The sequence below is a fragment of the Armigeres subalbatus genome, chromosome 1, assembly GCF_024139115.2.
Source record: "Armigeres subalbatus isolate Guangzhou_Male chromosome 1, GZ_Asu_2, whole genome shotgun sequence".
Lineage (NCBI taxonomy): Eukaryota > Metazoa > Arthropoda > Insecta > Diptera > Culicidae > Armigeres > Armigeres subalbatus.
In genome coordinates, this window is record NC_085139.1 from 52077273 (window position 1) to 52099387 (window position 22115).

Below are 22115 nucleotides of genomic sequence, written 5' to 3' on the forward strand. Positions count from 1 at the left end.
GTAGGAAGTAGTTTTATTTGGCTTCATCCAATATTTTTAAATCCCCTTTCCCCATCTTTTCACTTTTGTTTGTTTTTCTATCTTGTTATTTTCTGATCTACTTCTGATTCTGTATTCTGTTCTATCTCCTTTATTATATTCTAATCATTTTTTTTTCAATTTTCAACTCTATTTTTTCCATTTATTCCCAACCAAATAGGCTTGCTTGATACTGCGAAAATCAGTAAACTACAAGAGCAGTAAAATTCTCAATCAATCATCTGAAGCGCAGTGAATTTATGACTAATGGTTGGAAAGTAGAACATCAGACCGTTCCCTATCAGTTTGGCTCCATTTTTCATTGCCCACCAGAGCATCACAGCGCCAACTACATTCCCGGCTGTAGACAATTTCCTTCGCGATTTGCACGAGTGAATAAATTTCCGCTACAGTTTTCAAAGGATTTTGTTTTTATGTCGAGCAAACACTTCTAAAGAGCTTATTGTGCAACACTAGCGACTGAGCGCCGTTAAGACCTCTGGGGGTGAAAACCAGAGTGCAGAAAACGACCCTTTTTCCGGTTGCTGATGGTTTTCACGGTGTTTGTGTATCCCGTTCACTTCTCGAAAGAGGGAAGTTTTCCTTAAGTTCTTGGAAAAAGTCCACTCCATCGTAAATGCGGTCCGTCCGAGGAATTATGATGTTTATCCCCCTCGATAAAGATGGAAAACGAAAAAAAAAGATTGAGACAACCAGCGAGCGAGCGTGTGCCGTAATTCGATAACGGAGCGCCCCAAGACAGAGATTAGGTACAGGATTTTCGGGTGCCCCAGGTCAAGCGGTTCGGGGTATTTTGTGTGGGAAAATGAAAGCCTTGTAAACGTGATTTATACTCACCCCGTCGTGTCTTCCAGAAAGGAGATATATCGGTAGTACTGCGGTCGCTTAACTTTGCAGAACTGGAAAAACAGCTCCCGTCCGATTGGTTGCTGATCAACTACGTAACCGTAACTTACATCTGGAAAAAAGGAAGAAAATAGTTGGAAATAATAATATTTACGGAAAAAAATATTTGAGATTCGGGACATAAAACCACAGAAATTAATCAATTGAAACCCAACAATTTCTGGAAAGCGGAGTATTTGTTATGCAAATTTATTTTTAAGTAAAATAGTAGTGAGTTAGTGATGAAATATGTTGTTCAAAGTGTTTCTTAATTTTGAATCGATTTTTCTATCCCTTTGAAGTGGAATACAATCTGTCAATACATAAGTAACCGAGTTTGTTGTGAGTAACCGTTTTTGTTGTCTAGTCGTAAGATGCGGTGGCAAGAACATCCATCAATATTTCTCGCGCGGAACAAAAACATTTCCACACATAATTAATTACCTTCTTGTTCGACCCAATGAGTGATCTCATTTTCCACGTTTCTCGTTACGGAATCCACTTCTTTTTTCCACCCAACAACAAGTTGTTACAAGTCTCGCCTAATTTGTCTTATCTGTACGCTCATTTTTAACGTCGCGTCGCCTTTCTTTACGTTACGGAAAATTCGAATAGCTCAACTCGGTTCGGTACAGGCAGGATTGATTATGGTTTTCCTAACAACGGTAAACAAGCGCGCATTATGCACTCGGTAGCACTCGATACTTGTCAAATTTTTCCCGAATGGAAACCGCAACGGAAAACAGAAAGTAGGACAAACGGCACCGGAATACTGGCACTTTCTATGCTTTATTTGGCGAAGTTTCGGCACTCATGTTGTGATTTTTATTTGTATTTGATAGGAAAATGAAACTAACAAACAAGTCAATTTGACAATGATATAAAGCCAAAATTGTTATTTCGAAATCTTCGTAGAAATATCAAACATATTTTTATTGAACAAGGCAGCACGAACGCAGCTCTTTGCTTCTAGGCCATCTATTTTCTTACTCGTGTTCGTTCGTCCGCCCGCGGTCGTCAGTCAGAGTTGGTTTGATGGACAATCGTAGGCGGAGGACGGATGCTTATTATTTTATTTTTTGCTAGCAGGCCACCCGCCGTGACCCAAGCGCCGAAACAACAGACGAGCCCTCCAGTCAGTCATTTCAAATTATGCAAACGACGAACAACGGAGGAGACGACCGACACCGGCCCGTAGTTAAGCTTTTGTGTTGTGTCGAGTTTTTCCTCTTGAGTTGTGAAAATTTCCGGCGCTACACGAATTGAGTTGTTTTATTTTCTACACGAAAACTGAAACATTTACAACAGGCGACATTTAATCAGTTTGTTCGGTTGGTTGAAATTTTTCATTATTGATGTTGTGAGCATTAATGAAATTAACATTCTCACGGTCTATTAGGAGAAAACAAATTACACTAAAAGTGCATAATCCGAGCAGCTGCTTAAACTAGACAATCAAGAAGCCCTAGAAGCTCTACGTCAAACGCGATATTTTGACCGACCTCTGCTTTTGGAGCAAACTGCCGGGCAACACGGACCTTCCATTCTGGATGAAGAGTCACCTGCAGGACGCGTTCCATGCACTTCAGGAAACCAAACTAAAAGTCGAAAGACAAAGGGTCGAAAGGAACAAATGGTTGAAAGGGACAAAACATGGAAAGGACAAAAAAATCCAAAGGCACAAAACGTCGAAAAGGACAAGAGGTCGAAAAGGGTTTTCCTTTTCCTTCTTCATTCTTTTTTATCTTCTTTTTTCCTTCACCTTTCTTTATTCATCATTCTTCTTCTTTCTGCTTTTTTCCTTATTTTATTATCTTCCTTCTTGCTTCTTCATTCTTTCTTCTTCCCTCATCTTTCTTGATTCTTTAATTTAACTTTTTCCATCTTCCTTCTTTTCTATCCCTTTCAAGAGAGAAGGATAAATGAAGAAGAGGAAAAAAGAAGAAAGAAGATGAAAGATGGAAAAAATAAGAAGGAAGAAGGAAGATTGTTATACATTCTTCGCTCTCCTCTTGACCTAATTCCTTCCCTTTTCTTTTTTTTCTGCTTCCTTACTTTTATCCCTTCGTCTTTCTTCCTTTTCTCTTTTTCGTTCTTCCTTCGTCTTTCTTCCATCTTTTTTCTACTTACTTTTTTTCTTACCTGTCATAAGACGAGTTTATACAATCCCATTGAATTCCACCACTTAATTGTATCTTGACAGATACGTATTTCGACCTCAAAGGTAAGGCCGTCTTCAGTGTCTCGTACTTGACTCGACTTTTTCTTAATTTTTTCAATCTTATTCTCATTATTCCTTTTTTTTCTTCTTCTTTAATCTTGCTTCTTTATTCTTTGCTTTTCCCACGTCCTTATTCCTTCTTTCTTCTTCATACTACCTTTTTTCTGCTTCCTTCCTTTTAACTTCTCGACTTTCTTCCTTTTTATTTTTTGTTCTTATTTCTTATTTCTTATTTCTTATCTCTTATCCCTTATCTCTTATCTCTTATCTCTTATCTCTTATCTCTTATCTCTTATCTCTTATCTCTTATCTCTTATCTCTTATCTCTTATCTCTTATCTCTTATCTCTTATCTCTTATCTCTTATCTCTTATCTCTTATCTCTTATCTCTTATCTCTTATCTCTTATCTCTTATCTCTTATCTCTTCTCTCTTATCTCTTATCTCTTATCTCTTATCTCTTATCTCTTATCTCTTATCTCTTATCTCTTATCTCTTATCTCTTATCTCTTATCTCTTATCTCTTATCTCTTATCTCTTATCTCTTATCTCTTATCTCTTATCTCTTATCTCTTATCTTTCTTCATCCTACTTCTTCATCCTACTTCTTCATCCTACTTCTTCATCCTACTTCTTCATCCTACTTCTTCATCCTACTTCTTCATCCTACTTCTTCATCCTACTTCTTCATCCTACTTCTTCATCCTACTTCTTCATCCTACTTCTTCATCCTACTTCTTCATCCTACTTCTTCATCCTACTTCTTCATCCTACTTCTTCATTCTTCTACTTTTTCCTTCTTCATTCTTCTACTTTTTCCTTCTTTATTTCTTCTTCCATCTTCCTTTTGTCCCTTTCGACCTTCTGTCTCTTTCAACTTTTTGTGCTATTGGTCTTTTGTCCTTTCGACATTTTGTCATAGATCCCTCTAATCCGGATATAGGACACACCTACAACCAATGACGAGACCTTCCTGTTTTACGTACGTAGACGTAAAACTCTACGTACGTAAAACGTACTCTTTTTCCCTTTCTCTTGGGGTCATAAACACACGCCATCCGGTCTGGGGTGGTTCAACGTCGGACCTGGTCAACCGAACCTTGACGAACCGGACTGTTCCGGACGAGTGACGGCAATGTTTTGTGATCCCTATTCCGAAGAACTACGTTCCTTACCCAAGACGCTTCAAAGTACATGTCAATCTTGCCAAACCCCTGCAACTTTAAGGTCGTGGAGAGGTTAGACATCCGCCGGTTTCAAGCAAGTGTTGGATTAATTTTACTGGCCTTGGGGACCTACAAAATGCGTGATGCCTTCGAGCAGGGCAAGAACGCAAACATAGTATCCTTGAGCATCTCGAAGGTGTTCATTCGCAGTTGGGCACCTCAAGATCTACAGAGGCCAGACAAAAAAAAAATATTAAAGAAATAAATTTAAAAAAAAACTAGATAAATTATTTTTAAAGGAGGAGGTCGACTGGAAAATTTGTTCTGGTAATTTGGAAAAAGGCCAAATCATCGTTATAGATAAACAAAACTGAGAAAGCCAAAAAAAATTATTAGAAAAATAATTAAAAAAAAGTCACCATCAACAAGAGCGACGTCTGGTGATAAGATGGACCCCTTTCGCCAGAAGAAGTGGCCTTCATTGGTCTCCTCGAAGGGGAAGGGTCATTTGGCCGAAACCCATTTTGGCCGAATGCCACAAAGCCGAACAAACCATTAGGCCGAAACCCATTGGCCGAAAGGGTCATTAGACCGAAAGGGTCATTTGGTCGCAAGGGTCGTTTGATCGAATGGGTCGTTTGACCGAATGGGCCGTTTGGCTGAAAGGGTCATTTGGCCGAAAAGGTCGTTTGGGTGAATAGGTCATTTGGCCGAAAGGGTCGTTTGGCCGAAAGGGTCGTTTGGCCAAAAGGGTTATTTGGGTCATTAGGCCGAAAGTGTCATTTGGCTTAAAGGGTAATTTGGTCAAAAGGGTCATTTGGCCGAAAAGGACATTTGGCCGAATAGGTCATTTGAAAAGTGAGATATTAGGAATGAGAAGTGAAGCGTCTCACTTCTCACTCCTCATTTCTCACTTCTCGCTGTCAAAACTGAGAAGCGTGAAGTGAGTAGTGAGACGTCTCACTACCCACTTCGCACTACTCACTTTACACAGTGAGAAGTGAAAAATGAGGAGTGAGAAGAAAGACGCCTCCTCATTTCTCACTTCTCGCTGTCAAAAGTAAGTAGTGCGAAGTGAGTGTTGAGACGTCTCACTACCCACTTCGCACTACTCACTTTTCACAGTGAGAAGTGAGAAATGAGAAATGAGGAGTGAGAAGTGAGACGTCTCTCTTCTAACTCCTAATTTCTCAATTTTCAAATGACCAATTCGGCCAAATGAGCTATTCGGCCTAATGTTTTTTTCGGCCAATGACCATTTCGGCCTAATGACCTTTTCGACCAAAGGGCTCTTTCGACCAAACGCGCCTTTCAGCCAAACGACCCTTTTGGCCAAATGACCATTTCGGCCAAACGACCATTTCGGCCAAATGACCCTTTCGGCCAAATGACCTTTTCGGCCAAACGGGTTTCGGCCAAACGATTCTTCCCTTCTTTCTTAGGCTCTAGTCGTGGAGGCGAAATCGGAGTAGAAGGCCCGCTGAAGGCCAGCAAGGAGGCGGAACATAAGATCCGCCTGTTTACTCTGAAGAGAAGAAGTTGACTGTGAAGGCAACGAAGGCCATAGAGGAGACCGAATCGATGATTCATCTCATCATTGATGAAAAGCGGCTGGTATAGCGCCAGACTGCGGAACTTCACAGACGTAAGGCTTCCAGCGGTGCAACTCCGAAGCTGAGTAAGGTTTTGCAAGCGGCAGATCCGAATGAAACAAAAAAGAAGATAGTACCTCTGATCAATGAAGGTAACTGAAACAGCAAGCAAGGAGGAAACAGCAAGCCGTAAGAGTTGCGGCAGGTGAAGCGAACCAGGCTGCAGCAAAGAACGGTAGAGCCCTTGTTGAAAAGGGTGCGCCTGCCAATGGCCGAGGCAAACGAAAAGACAGAGGTGAAGCAAAAATCGTCTAGTCTGAGAAGGGCGGTTCTCGTCTCCTGAGGGGTCCAGACATGTGAGTAACACAGGTGAACTTAAATCACTGGTGCTTCACGTTAGGGACTCGGTCCAAGTTCGACTTATCAAGACAGCAGCCTCGCATTCCAAATGGCAAAGAGCATAGGACATCGTAGTCGAAGGTCGACTGATTCCGAATGTGTCGAGTTAGGTTAAGCATTATAGTCAGATCAACTTTCAACTTACGCAGGTGTTGTCTGCTTGTCTGCAGCATGGATGCGACCCCGGAAAACCTCACTGAGAGCATATGTCGGGACGAGGAAATTTGAAATGTGTTGAACACGGCAGCTCAACAGATTATGTCGAAACTGCAGTGGTGACGTCTTGAACAAAACAAACGACTGCAGTAGAGACTACTGTGATGCTGTGAACACCTAGCTTACCCCGGCAACAAACATGTCACGGGTGGGCTATGGAGACACCGTATGTAAATACGGAGGTCATTGAGTCAGTTATAAAGACCGTTAGGGACGAGATCGACCATGATTGGTGCCAGCCGTCTGACAACAGACACCACACAGAAAAAAAAGATCGTTGGGTCTCTACCACGTTGGGTCTTACAATCGACGAGTGGTGAGGTTGCCACCCATAAGTCGATGTTGTCTGTTTTTAATGTCCTTTGCGTTAGCATATGCGTGAGCGTTCTCGATAGTCCCCTCTGATGTTTTGCTCAACCGTCCAACAGTGCTAAAAAAGACTCACGGTGTTCGTGTAATATCCACTCGAATTTGATTTAGCAATATCTCAGGCAGTTCTTAACCAAATTCACATGTTTATATACCCAAAATAATCTTAAGCTCATACATTTTCGGAAACTGACCTCGGATAGTTGGTCGGCTACACCTACATCCTGTAATCGTTGGAGAAAGGATCGCCAGTTGGCCACTTTTATATGGACGAAAATTGCATACGAATATTTCGCATGAACGATTTTATAGCTGTTTTTTCAGAAATCTACCCAATACTATTTCAGAGATGACTAATCATGAATACAGACAATATTTCTACAGATGTTCTAGGTTCTCCAAACCATTCTGGATTTCAGAGCCAGGTCAATTACAATTGGTACGAAACCAATAGCAACCCATGGTGGCCATACAAGCCCATAGAGACCATGCGAATAATTTATGATCTATATATGTCCAAACGGGATGTTCTAAGTTCTCCAAATCATTCTGGAGTTCAGACGAATTGTTCTACCAAGACAACTGGGCTCGATATCAAGCCAATAACAACCTATTCAAGCCCTTAGAGGCCATGTGCATCATATACGATCTAGATATGTCCAAACCGGATGATCTAAGTTCTCCAAATCATTCATGAGTTTAAACGAATTAATCTACTATGCCAACTGGGCTCAGAACAAAGACAATAGCAACCCATGGTGTCTATTCAGGCCCGTAGAAGCCATGTGCATGATTTAAGATCTAAAGATATGTCCAAACCGAATGTTCTAAGTTCTCCAGATCATTCTGAAGCTCAGTACAATTGGTCTACCAAGTCAACTGAGTTCAATACAATGTCAATAGCAACTCATGGTGTCCTTACAGGCCCTTAGAGATCTTGTGCATCATTTACGATCTAGATATGTCCGAACGGAAAGTTTTAAGTTTTCTAAATCATTGTGGAGCTCAGGCCACTTGGTCTACCAAGTCAACCAGGCTCAAAGCAAAGCCAATAGCAACCTATCCATACAGGCTCTTGAGGTCATGTGCAGGATTTATGATCTAGATATGCCCAAATCGGATGTTCAAGTTCTCCAGGAGCTCAGACCAACTGGTCCACCAAGTCAACTGGGCATGATTCAAAGCCAATAGCAACTCATGGTGTCCATACAGACCCTTAGAGGCCATGTGCATGAATTACGATTTAGATATGTCCCAACCGGATATTCCAAGTTTTCCAAATCATTCTGAAGCTCAGACGAATTGGTCTAATAAGACAACTGGGCATTTTCAACGCATTTTCACAAAATTTCTTTTCAAATTCCAAGAAAAAATCCATAGGAGTTTTCCACAAAATATTGCTCCGAATTTTCGAAGAAAATCCCTTCACGTTCCTGAAGGAAATTTCCATTTTTATGAACTTAACAGCTGTACTCGTCATTCGTTCAAACGATTCGGTCGTTTTCACTTCTCACATAGAAGAGCCTGTTTGAATGAAAACTTCACCGCATTGTGGATCATTCTAACCCAATCAACCAAAGCTCTTTCACCAATCTGACCACCCACAACGAATACAAGAGTGTTGTTGTGTATAAAATTTAATTATCAATACCAATTTGCAATACTTTCGTGACGTGACAGGGTGGTAAACATTTAAGTATCCACACAAGCACTGAACAGACTGACATCAAACTCAATAATTCAGTAATGAAATCCATTACATCGCACTGCTTGGGGTTCCACCAGCACCATGGAATGGCATCGCCTGCGAGCCACTAACCTCCGCCAGTGATCGATGGATGTGGGATATAAAAGTGCGAAAATGTGCCATCGGCAGTGGTGGCGCTGGAGTGGCGGGTGTTAAATAGCTGGACCGTCCACTGGAGGGGAGAGCTTGAATCAATAAATCTTCGCTAATTTATATCAGTTTTAATTGTGTAAATAAATAATTTCGCTTCATTTCGCGCTCTTTGCGGTCGCGGTTCGCTGTGCACGGTCCATTAAAGATGGGCGCTGTGAATTATGACGATGATGATGATGATGGTAATGATGACGACGATAAACTGTATAAACTGTCTGGAATGTAATGACAAATTTACACAGTGATTTATTATGTACAAAATCAACCAAGGAACGCTGCCTGGATGGTGTCGCGTCGGATGCAAAAATCAATCCCAGCGAATTTGGAATTGATTGTATATAGAAGAGGGGTGTTTAACAACTCAATCCTTATTAAAAACTGACAAACAGAAAAGCCATCAATGAAAAGAATGAAGATAAAATTATTAAAATAATGTTGGATTGATGTACAACTCACAACAATAACTAATATAACATTTACAACTTATAGGAGCTACAATATCTGAAATATTTTGTATTTCAAGATGGTGAAGTAAAAAATGTGATATTTCGCTCTCCTCAGATTCAAAAATGTTATGTTTCTTGAGCGTCCCGATTCATAATTTGAACACCCCAATAGAGCAATTTTCATCATCCAATTACAAATTTACGTGTCGCTTGTCAGCATAATATACGTTGTATTACTTCGCGAAAATGCAGAATAGCGAAATGCAAACTCTACAGCTACACAAAATTTAATTTATGCATCGCCGCTCGAACTGGATTGAACCGAAAAATAATTTCATTTGGATAATTCGAGTGCATTCCGATGTAGTTTAGTTACAGTATATATGCGATGGATTCCGATAGCTGTAAGTAAACCGTTATAAATAAGGATATTTCACATTGGTATGCAATTGCAGTTTGGAATCTAGAATAGGAATACATCAAAAGGCAAGTCTGCAATCCCGAGATAACACAATTGGTATAAATCAGTTGTTTTTGATCAGGAACAATTCAAATCATATTAAAGTCCGTGCAACTACTTAAATCGATCGGAATAGTTCGTCTAGAGATAAAAGCAAAATGGATAATAGCCAGAGCTCGTTGAACGATTGAAATTTATACAAAAGTTTGAATGGGTTAAGCCGAAATTAAAATATAGAGTCAAGAGCCAGACAAATTATGGAAACGCAGCGCTCAGACATCAGTGATGTTATGGAATTCAAACAACTCGAAAGAAAAATGAAACAAAAGACGTTTCTTGAGAACCACCTCCATGGAATGTTTATCTGAATTTTGCACTCCAGCTGACATAAATTAGTGGTACTGAGATCGAATTAACACGGTCGAGAAAAAACTTTTCCACTTCTTTCAACCTGTCACAAGTGCTTTTTCACCATTCCAAATCACGAGAGCATCTCGAAAGTCGCATTACTTACTCATCAACTTTCGCCCTAACTTTCTACTCCTTCTCTTCAGACGTTTCTGCAGAAAAGTGTGAAAAGTTAAAATAAATGCGTCTTCCCGTTGATTTTTTCAAAGCTCTAAGAAACATGTACCTTACATCCAAGTTCAACTGCCGAGTACGGAGCCTAGTTTGTGACATTAACTTCAAATGATTTTCGAGTCCGGACCAAAGTACCTTCCTTAACCCTAGCCGTCATTTAATAAAGATGAAATAAGTTACAGCATGTTGATGTTATGTCGAGGACTACCTGTGCCAAACAGGACAAAAAAAGATCAGAACGCTCGACAACCGACATGCTCTGGCTCTATTATTCAAATTAGATGCCATCACCCACCTACAAGCTGCAACTACAACATCAACCGAAAAGGACAAACTTTATATGGTAACAGATTTCCCTTGGAATGGAAATGACTCTCTGGCAGAGTGCCCTGTTTCCTATTCAATTTCCTACATTACATGTCGTGGTCACACATAGCCCCCGCTACGCGGTCAGGTTTATCCACACCCCACCAAGGCAAGAACGGTACGATCGTGAAGCCCATTGTGCAAAGTTCTGTGACACATCTCCGCCGATGCTGGCTGGCTGGCCCCAATCCGAATCCAAGGCGATAAAAGCAAATCGACAGGATTTATTGGCGCACATAAATCTCGATTCTGCAAACAACGGAATCGGGAAAAGTTGCAGGGAAAATTCCGCCTTATTTATCGCATCGTCATCGGTCGTCGCCCGCTCGGCGTGATGGCCGTGCTGTACATACAAGCTGAGTTCCTTCAGAATTGTTCGGAAAGAGATATGAACTGGAGCAGGGCGTCGCCATTAACATACTTCGCTCTTTCTTGGCGTGCTATCCCCACTGGAAGATAGCGTTCTTAAATCAGTGAAACGACTCAAATATGAAAGAATGCGCGATGTGAAGCATTGGCTAGCACAGAACGATGGGATCAGGATTTTTTTTTGTAATAATATCTACTGTAAGAGAGGCGCATGTGACGTAGAATTTGATGACGGTTTTTATTTTGAATTATCATATGCCAGCTCGATATGGTGAGTTTGACGAATCTTGTTTCAATTTTCATCGTTGCTCATATATGCATAATCTAATAAATAAAAAATATCTTCGATGCCACAACTAAGACATATGGGTAAACCACATTAAATTATTGAATGGCGTATAAAGATCATACACTATCCAAATAAAGGCGTGCGCGGGTCCGAAAAACGTCGGTGGCGGCATGAATTTTTGTGTTTTCCGAAATATGTAACTGGATTTTCAAGAATTCTTGATATGGGCTCTAATTTTATCCGGCAGAATATCCCAAATTAACTTTACCTCATTGGCAACTTGTAATGCCATCATTGGACATAATTTTCAAACGAGAAAGGGCTGTTCAGCAAAAAGCAATTTGGACCAAGACCACAAGGCCGAAAGATGATAATTGGGAAAGTTTTGATCACCGTGTGCACTGCCGTAATCTGGAAAAGTGACGTAACAGCCATTTTACAACATGCATGTTTTCCATTTTTCTGTTAAAGAGCTCGATGAGTAGTACTCGTTAACACCATTTTTGGAAAATGGCGTATACGTCACTTTTTCAGATTACGGCAGTGCATGACTTTAACATTATTGATTTATTGGCAAACATCGGCGACTATCGAAACTGTTTCTGTACTCACCGATAAATACCAATAAATAAATAATAATAAAAAATGAAAGTGTCGAAAGACGAATATGTCATTTGACCGAACAAAGCTTTAGAGTGAAATCCATCTAGTTGATGTGTATCAGTGGAGAACACTCAACGGCTGCAGGTGTTCATCAACAGATGCCTGCGGTATATAATTCGGGCCTGGTGGCCTCATAACTGGATCTCAAACAACGAGCTCCATCGTCGTTGTCACCAGACACCGATAGCAACAGAAATTCGGAATCGAAAGTGTGGCTGGGTCGCCACACTCTACGTAGGGGCGGAAACGAATTCTGTAAACAAGCATTAGACTGGAACCCAGCGGGACATCGCCGCAGAGGCAGACCCAGAGGCTCATGACGGCGAAGCCTCAATAAAGAAATAAAAGAAGTCGACCGAAATCTAACCTGGCAACAGGTTAAAGTGATAGCTGGGCAACGCTCAGGATGGAGATCTTTCAAGTCGGCCCTTTGCACCACCGGAGGTGTACAGGATCCATAAGTAAAAAAACCATCTAGCTGAAACTTTTTTGACTGAAAATATAAAACCACAATTTCGGCCAAACGACACTTTAGGCCAAATTTTCGAACAGTGCAGCCATATGTTAGTGTCGGCCAAATTACCATTTTCGACATAAAACCCGATTTAGCAAAATGTAATTCGGCTAGATGACTTAACGTGTTATTCAGTCAAGTGGAATTCGATCAAATTCGTCGGTTGGCTATCGACAATTCGGTACTGAGATTTTCATGTTTTTCATTGGGAGAGGTCACGCGATATTTACATTTTATTCTCTCCCGCTTCCATAGAGCTTGAGCTTGAGCTTGAGCTTGATTGACTGCTTGTAGTTGCTACTCCATTATGACCAGATCAGCTGTTCTTGCACAGGGAACCAACAGATGTTTGCTTGGGACAAGCACACATCTTCAATGTACAAGTACAGGTGATCTCATTTGTTAGGTCATACTGGCGCCTGCCACGTCAGAATGCAAGTCAATGTAGGGAAGGGGGAGGAAATGATGATGCAATCACTCGCCCACTGCAAGCCGAATATACCTCTGCACTTGCCACGAATTCATGCGGAATTTGTTGGAAATTCTGGGTTAGGTTGGAGAGGCAGAGGTCCGTCTTGGTTAACGAGCTGCCAATGTGATAGATAGGAGAAGGTAACTGATGGAATTTCTAATTGGATGTAGGAAACGAGCTCTATAGTTCATTTCCAATTCTAGCAGATTACTGTTAGAATACTCAAGTTGAAGTTATAGGAATAGTAATGGAAACGGTATGGAAGTCCATTTCCAGTTCTAGCGATTGCTAGAACATGAGAAATAAAGAGAAAGATACAAAGTAGGAGGAATGGAACGGACCTGGGATTGAACCCACGACCTCCTGCGTATGAGGCAGAAGCAGTAGCCATATGACTACCAAGCCCGCTATTTATTCTCTCCCGCTTCCATAGAAAACATAAACAATAAAAGGAATGCTGCCAAATTTTCACGGATTTTTATTTCATGAAAGCGCATTAAACTATTGTCGTCGTTATTTGCACAGATCTATTAAAACTATTTAGAAATTTAGATTTGAAAACAAAGCAACATTCCCATCATGACTGCTTGTAATGTGACAAATTACCGGAAGCCCGCTAGATTTTCATTTGGTCTCTTGAAAATAAAAATGCAACTGTTTTCGCTTTCACATGGCAGTCATGAAAACTACCAGTACTGAATTCGACATACGGTCGAAAAGGTCATTTGGCGAAGGGGCCATTTCGCCGCAAAATGACACGTACGGTCAAATGACATTTTTGGCCAAACGGTTCATTCAAACATTCAAACATTCAAACATCCTTATATATATATATATATATATATATATATATATATATATATATATATATATATATATATATATATATCTTATGTACGTTGGCAGAATCCATTCCTGTTCTAATTAGATATAGTATCGTGGTCATCCATTTTTCGATGCCCATTTAGGACATGCCCCCACATGCAAAGTCGAATGGAAGCATGTCCACTGCTTGGCGGGACACGACTTTAGGTTGTGGGACCTATCACAACGAAAAAAGGACTTTGGAGATACCGACTGTTTCTTAAGCGGAAAATTAGCACGTTTCTCCTTTTCTGGCACTGTAAACTTTGACTTTTCTGCATTTCTATAACGGCCGCCGGTTGAAGGTGGTGATTTTTGATGATCCTTGCTTTACATTCGAATCCAGCATCGCAGCTTTCCAACTGCGAGCAACACAAGCTTCATCAAACGTGAGACTTTCCTCCGCCAAATGCTTCGTCCGTAGACTAGAATTGTACACTCCAGCGATGAGCTAATCGCGTAACGCTTCTTGCAGGAACGTTTTGTAATCATATAACGCGATAGACTGGCGACTGTTCACCGTTCAGGAATTCATAACGTTCAGCCACTACATTTACGGTTTGGGCCAAATACTTTTCCAGCACCGCGATCAACTCCGCATACGACTTAATGCACGGATCGAACAAAGCAATAGAGTACAGGCCTGAACCAACCATAGATAGGCTCAAACATCGGCACTTCCTTATCTTATTGCACATCATTCAAGGAAAAACTCTTCTATCTGAATGACGTATTCATCGAACTTTCCCCAACTACATATGTGTCAAAACATTGGAATCGACATTTTTATCATACGCAGCGCATTTTTTCCCGACGTTCCTGGCTTTTGTTCTTCACCTTCTGCCATCACTTTATCCGCTCTTCTTCTACACTGTGGACAATCTCCGACATGAGACTCCTCTGGCCAATTTCCTTTGCCAAAAACGTGTTATATAGAATAGAACACCGACATTCACTAAATATTCAATATTTATTTAACTTACAGTTAAGGGGGAGAGGTAATTTGGCCGAAACCCATTCGGCAGAAAGCCATTTGGCCGAAGGCCACTGGGCCGAAAGTTGTTTGGCCGAATATACCATTTGGCCGAACAGATCATTAGGCCGAAAGTCATTTGGCCAAAAGGGTCATTTGGCCGACCGGGTCATTTGGCCGAAAGGGTCATTTGGCTGAATCGGTCATTTGACCGAATGGGTCGTTTGGCCGAAAGGGTCTTTTAGACAAAAGGGTCATTTGGCCGAAAGGGTCTTTTAGACAAAAGGGTCATTTGGCCGAAAGGGTTGTTTGGCTGAAAGGGTAGTTTGGCCGAAAAGGTCGTTTGGCCGAAAGGGTCGTTTGGCCGGAAGGGTTGTTTGGTCGAAAGGGGCATTTGTCCGAAAAGGTCATTTGGCCGAAAGAGTCATTTGGCCGAAAGAGTCGTTTGGTCGAAAGGATCATTTGTCCGAAAGGGTTGTTTGGAATGTTTGGCCGAAAGAGTCGTTTGGACGAATGGGTTATTTGGCCGAATAGGTCATTTGGCCGAATAGGTCATTTAGCCGAATAGTTTATTAAAAAGTGAGAAATTAGGAATGAGAAGAGAGACGTCTCACTACTCACTTTGCGCTCCTCTTTTTTAACAGTGAGAAGTGAGAAATGAGGAGTGAGAAGTGAGACGTCTCACTTCTCACTCCTCATTTATCAATTCGGAATTTATTTTTTTAATTTAATGGAAAAATCTTCGGAATTTCCGCGGGTAATTTTCTGGAATTTCCACTCATTTTCTTCATAATTCAATATGAAGTTTTTAAATTTTCACGGAAAACTGTTTGGCATTCCAAAGGAAAATTATTCGGTATTTTCAAGAATTTATTTGGATTCCTACGAGAAATTCTTTGTACTGGCCATAAACTATTCTTCGGATTGTATGGAAATTTATTAGAAAAGAGAAGGGTCGTTTGGCCGCTCTTTATTCGGCGTAAAATCATTTGGCCAAATAATACGTATTGCATTCGACTGAAATTAACGTTTGGGCGAAACAGTAACTGTTATTCATCGGAAACGGTTTGACCGAAAATTTCATGTGGCCAAAGCAACATATGGCCGAACTGATAATTATCAAAAGTGTCAACAGTGTTTCACTCCCTTCAACCATTTTCAGTGTACTTAAAAGAATTTTTTTTCGCTGAATTCAGTCATGTATTCAGATTTTTTGTAACACGCCCAGTTTTTGAAAAAAAACAGGTTTTAATTCACAAAACTACGTATTCTCATGGAAATTCGGTTTCTCTGTTCTGTATAGCTGAATTTTGACTCCTCACTTATAAAATAAAGTTTGAATTTTGTAGAATGGGCCTTGTAGAAGGCATGTGAGTTGTTTGATTGTTTCGGAACGTACATTTGTTGTGAAAAACGGAATTTAATTCACAAAAGTACGTATTTTCATAGAAATTTGGTTTCTCTTCTCTGCAAAGCTGAATTTCGGCTCATCACTTTGAGAATAAAGTTTGAATTTTGTAGAATGGGCCTTACAGAAGGCATGTGAGTCGTTGGATTTTATTTGACACGTTCATTTGATGTGAAAAATGGAATTTATTTCACAAAAGTACGTATTTTTTAGAAAAACGGAATTTATTTCACAAAAGTACGTCTTTTTGTAGAAATTTGCTTTCCTTCCATCGCAAAGCTGAATTTCGACTCCTCACTTTGAGAAAAGTGTTTGAATTTTGTAGAATGGGCCTTGCAGAAGGCATGTGCGTCGTTGGATTTTATTTGGCACGTTCATTTGTTGTGAAAAATGGAATTTATTTCATAAAAGTACGCCCTTCCCGTCATTTGGCCGAGAGTCACATGGCAAAAAAAAAACATTTATTCGAATGCCAATTGACCGTGCTAAAGTCGAAAGTCATCTGACCTAAATCCATTTCGTTTGGTTTTTTTGGGAAAATGGTTTTACCAAAAATGCCGTTTGGCCGAAAGCGACAAACAACGAAAAGAGATATTCGGCCGAATTGGTAAAATGGTTTTGCTCTAACAGGTCATTTGGCTGAAATGCCATTTGATCCGAAACTGTCTTTTCTGGAAAACAACCATTTTGGCCAAACGACATTTTCTGCCAAGTGACCTATTCGGCCAAACGATTTTTTTTGTAGGATAATCTATTTAGCCAAACGAAACTTTCGGCCAAATGGCCCTTCCTATCAATCAATGGGATCCCAGCCAGTCGATTCAGCTATTAAGCCAACCATTTTTCTTTCTTCAGACAAAGGAACTGTTCGACCAAATGACATTTTCGGCAAAATACTTTTAGGCCAAATGGTATGTTTGGTCAAACAACACAATCAGCAAAGCAAATTTCGGCCTAGTGACCTTAAAAGCCAAATGGCTTTTTGCCAAACCATTCTTCTTCGTTCAAAAATTGTGTTTAAAGGGAAATTCTTCGGATTTTTCTTAATTTTTACGGAGAGCTTTACGCGATTTCAACGGGAAATTGAATGGTGTTTTCAAGAAAAATTCTATGGTATTCCAACGTGATGTTGTATGTAAATTATAGATAGGCGGCGTGACAAATTTTAAACGAAAGTAAAATTCTACTGAATCTTCAGAATTCCAAGGAAAATTCGGTGGACGTCTTCAAATTTGAATCGGTGTGGAAAATTATAGATAGGCGGCGTGGCAAATTTTAAACGAAAGTTTAAAATCGGTTAAGGGGTTCAGAAGCTAAATTGAATTGTTCCTTTTCTAAAGACTACCCCCCCTAGGGAAGTTAAATTTTCGCTTTTTTTGGAAAAGATGTTCAATTTTGATACACATTGTTAAGTTTGTTATTTTTTAATGTGTTTTTATGAGATATTGCGAAAAAAGATGTCGGTGTCGGTGGGACTTGAACCCACACTATTCCATTAAATACACGAACGTATTACCAATTTTATAACAGCTGGCCTTGCGAGAAGTTGTTTCATAACCGGCTAATAACGATGGGATATCAGTCAATTTCCCGTATCCATCGAATCTGCTTTGGCAACATTTCACACTTCAAACGCACCCGACTGTTGTTAAATTCTGACACACATAGTTGGGTAGAGAGAAAATGTCTAAAATGTCACCAAAGCAGATTAGATGGATACGGGGTATTGACTGATATCCCATAGTTATTATCTTATTATGGAATAACTTCTCGCAAGGGCAGCTGTTGTATAATTAGTAATACGTCCGTGTACTTAGTGGAATAGTATGGGTTCAAGTCCCACCGAAAGCCTAATCTTTTTTCGCAATATTTCATAAAAACACAATAAAAAATAATAAACTTAACAATGTGTATCAAAATTGAATATCTTTTCCAAAAAAAGTGATATTTGACTTCCCTAGGTGGGGTAGTCTTTAGAAAAGGAACAATTCAATTTAGCTTCTGAACCCCTTGATCGATTTTCACCAAATTTAGAACATATATTCACTGTCCATAGTAGTTAATCATAGTGATGGTGGTTGGGATATTCGAAAAGGAGGAGGGGGTGTGGAGGGGTGGAGTATAAGGCATCAGTGGATGTGATTCCTTCTTTGGAAGTAGGCGTTTGCCTGGAATAAGTTAATGATGGATGTGATCCCTTCGTCGGAAATTCTGCCGTTTAGATCGTCCGCATTTCCGAAAAATGCCTAGCATCAGAATATATCATCGATCTACTTTATATATGTGAAAAAATCAATCAAATAACCATTTCTCTTTCTAGATTCCAAATTTTGCCACAAGGATGTTATCGATCATTTAGTAATTTGCGTTCAATCATTTAGTAGTTTGTCAATAACTCACTTAACCCTTTCAGGTCCAAATTTTGCTAAGCGGTATTACGCAGTAAATTTTATATATTCCATTTGTTTTCGTGTTTTATAATGAAGAACTGACAAAACAAGTTGAAACATATTTTTTCTGGATGTACTAGATCATTCAAACTGTCCTTGAGTCCGGAACATTCGATCTACAGTTACAATGCGAGCTTTGTTCGTCACTCTAAGATTGGATATGTATTCAACCATGTCCATAACATATTCCTAAAGATCAAAAGACATGGTCAGATGGTTTTGGGATACCCTGGGTCATCCAAACTGTCCTTGAGTACGATACTTGCGATCTACAGCCACGAAACTAGATTTTTTCGTCACTGGAAGCTTGGATATGTATCCAACCATGTCCATAACATACTCCAGAAAACCATGAGACATGGTAAGATGGTTTTGAGATATCCCGGGTTACCCAAACCGTTCTTAAGCACAGAACTCGCGATCTACAGCCACCACTCTAGCTTTTAACGTCGCTTCAAGCTTGGATATGTATTCAACTATATCCATAATATCATTGTGAAGATTAAGAGACATGGTTAGATGGTTTTGGGATATGCTGGGTCATCAGTCATCAAAACTATCCTTGAAGTCAGAACATGCGATCTACAACCAACACTCTAACTTTCTTCGTCGCTCCAACCTTGGATATGTATTCAACTATGTCCTTAACATATTCCAGACGACCAGAAGACAAGATAAGATGGTTTTGGGACATTCTGGGTTATCCAAACTGACCTGAAAGTCAAGAGACATGTGTAGATGGTTTTTGATACTTGATGCTCATGATGATGTTCAGAAAATGCGATCTACAGGCTCTGCAGTACATTTTTCAGCTAACCGTAAGCTTCGTACGTGCGACTATAACGCTGTCACAGTGCAAACATGCTTTACACTGGCTTACAGAGCCTAGCTTATATAGCTTTATATTGCCGAAAAGGCAAAACATAGTGCTAATGGTTACTTTGGGTTTTCGTCACTCAAAGCTCCAATGTATCAGCAACAACATTTCAAATTTTCATAATGTTACTATATGTATGTGATTATTCCAGTTGAATATACCAGCACCCGCATTTCAAAAGATTTGCGGATCGCAGTAGGACGCGAAAGAAATCGGACGCAAAAATTTCTTCACGCGTCATTTTTGTCTGGTTTTTGGTAAAAAAAATCAAAATACAGTTATACGATTACGATAGGCGCAATGGTGGTAATTCAGAAGAATGCCGTTTGGAGGCTGCATTTACACTTGCCATCAAGATCTATCAAAATTTTAGCACCAGAATGATGACAAAAGGGACTACAATGACGATGAAGAGAGGGAGCGGCGTAGCGGTGGCGGCAGTTGTGCATCCGGTGATGGAAGCATTCTGTCTCGCAAAAATAACCTTATCTCGTGGATCCACCTTGATGCTCAGCAAACTGACGTCCGGATATAGCCTTCAAACACTTGTCTGGAGTTATATGGACATTGAGGACAGTAAGTCATTGTTAGTAAGTGGTTGGTAAGTAACTACATGGAATATAAAAAGGTGAGCATAATTTCACTTCATCGAATTTTATTTCAACAAATTAAAGACTTGACTCATGATTATTTTACTTATATCCGAAAATCCTACCCATTTTGAACTGCACCTTTTTTTAAAAAGGTTATGCACGAAATCGTGTGCTTTGGAATGAGGCGTTGATAAGTTTAGAACTTGGCCGCTAGGTGGTGGTATATTTGAATTCATTATTTTAGACTACTCAAGATATTGCGATATACAGAATTCTCCTCAGTGTAAATATTCTTATCGCACAAATTTAATAGTAGTTTGTGCAACTAGTTGCAAAAAGATGATTTTTTCAGCACGAGTTGTACGTTTACCCAACGAGGCTTGCCGAGTTGGATAAATACTACGAGTGCTGAAAAAATCGAGTTTTGCAACGAGTTGCACACGTTATTTTTTGCAATGACGAAAAATAGGCTTTAATATGATAAATCTGTACCAAAATGGTACAATTTTATTTACTTAACATGACCAATCTTGCCAAAAAATCATGTTACTACAGGAAACAAACAGAATCCATGTTATCGTGCCTCATTGTGTGCTCGACAGACAATAAGGCGATAGATAAACCTGCCTTTGGAGAATTTGACGTCATGTCCTTCAAATTATTTCATTTATTACATAACACCGAGAATGCACTATTTGAAGACTCATCCAAGCCAATTTAGCTAAATATGGTCATGTAACTATTGTTCTAATGCTGGTTTTCCATTATAGCACCCAAATGAGTGCTTTAATAAATTTTATGCAACCCATTTGAGTTGCATAATGTTCATTAAAGCACCCATGTCATTGGTATGGAAAAGTAGGCCGTTTTATCACTCAAACGCCAACTGTAAACCAGGTATTATGATCAGGAATTGCAAAAAATTTGTTTAAGCAATTTGAGGTCAATTTGACCCCAGAGCACAGATAACGTAAGTATTTTGAAAAAAGTACACTGTAGAGCATATTTTCAGGATTTTTCAAGCGCATTTGCACCTAGGAGACAGATCTCGGCGAGTTTTACCAAACTACCAAAAATTAGGAGAATCGGATGAAAACTAAAAAAAATGGTAGCCACTCAAAGTGGCCTGGGGTCATATTGACCCCAGAGCACAGACAAAAGGTTAATAAATCAATCATGAAGTATCAATAACATAACACAATTACCCTGTTAACTAATTCCTTGTAATTTGAAGAAAAAAAACTAGGCATCAAATTGGCAATTTCGGGCAAGGCCGGGTAAATACAGCTAGTTTTTTTTACATAAAGAAAACGACTACGTACGATGGCAGAAAAAATGCGTCGAACTCAAAATTTAAACCGCATACAAAACGAACCAACATTTTTGAGTTATGATGTCTGCCAACTTTGAAAACATGGAGAGTTAAGTGACATTTGGTTTCATGCCATTTGGCCGAATAGTTGAAAATTGGTTGCTTATTAAGTTAAGTGAGAAGAGAGATGTGCGAACTGAATAGTAAAAAGAGAGGAGGGGAGTACTGAAAAAACAGAAGCTAGAGGTGATAAGAGGGAAAACAGAAGCAAGAGGTGGGAAGTGTGACAAGGAAAGAAGGTAAAGGTCACTGATTACTTCTCACTTCTCACATCTTATTTCTTATAAGATGTGAGAATTGTCCTTCGCTGTACGCTTCATGAAATTCTCTACTCACTTCTCAATATGATAGACTTTGAACTCGATGGATTTCCATTTTTTTTTTTGGACCAGTCGATCAAGAATGAGTCAATGCTTCTTTGTATTTATCTGGAAATACTGATTTTCACCCATTTATTATCGATAATTGGTAAAATGTTTAAAAATAGATAAACCAACCATTCACGTACATGCATCGCAAGCACAAACATCAAAATCAAGCAACTTGCAGGTTTGGATCTAATCGTCATTTCAAACAAGACTTCACGCAAAGCAGACGCTGGGAAGCGGAAGCAACGGAGCGGACGCAGCAG

General features: G+C 39.8%; 1 protein-coding gene across 3 annotated transcripts in view; it reads right to left on the reverse strand.

Moving 5' to 3' along the window:
• The window catches only part of LOC134225416 (G protein-coupled receptor kinase 2), a 419868-nt gene that overhangs the window by 164804 nt on the left and 232949 nt on the right, over positions 1-22115 (reverse strand). For all 3 annotated transcript variants that reach the window (XM_062705498.1, XM_062705488.1, XM_062705479.1), the window contains exon 5: positions 877-997. In XM_062705498.1, coding sequence (XP_062561482.1) covers positions 877-997 — 121 coding nt within the window. The remainder of the gene's footprint in view (positions 1-876; positions 998-22115) is intronic.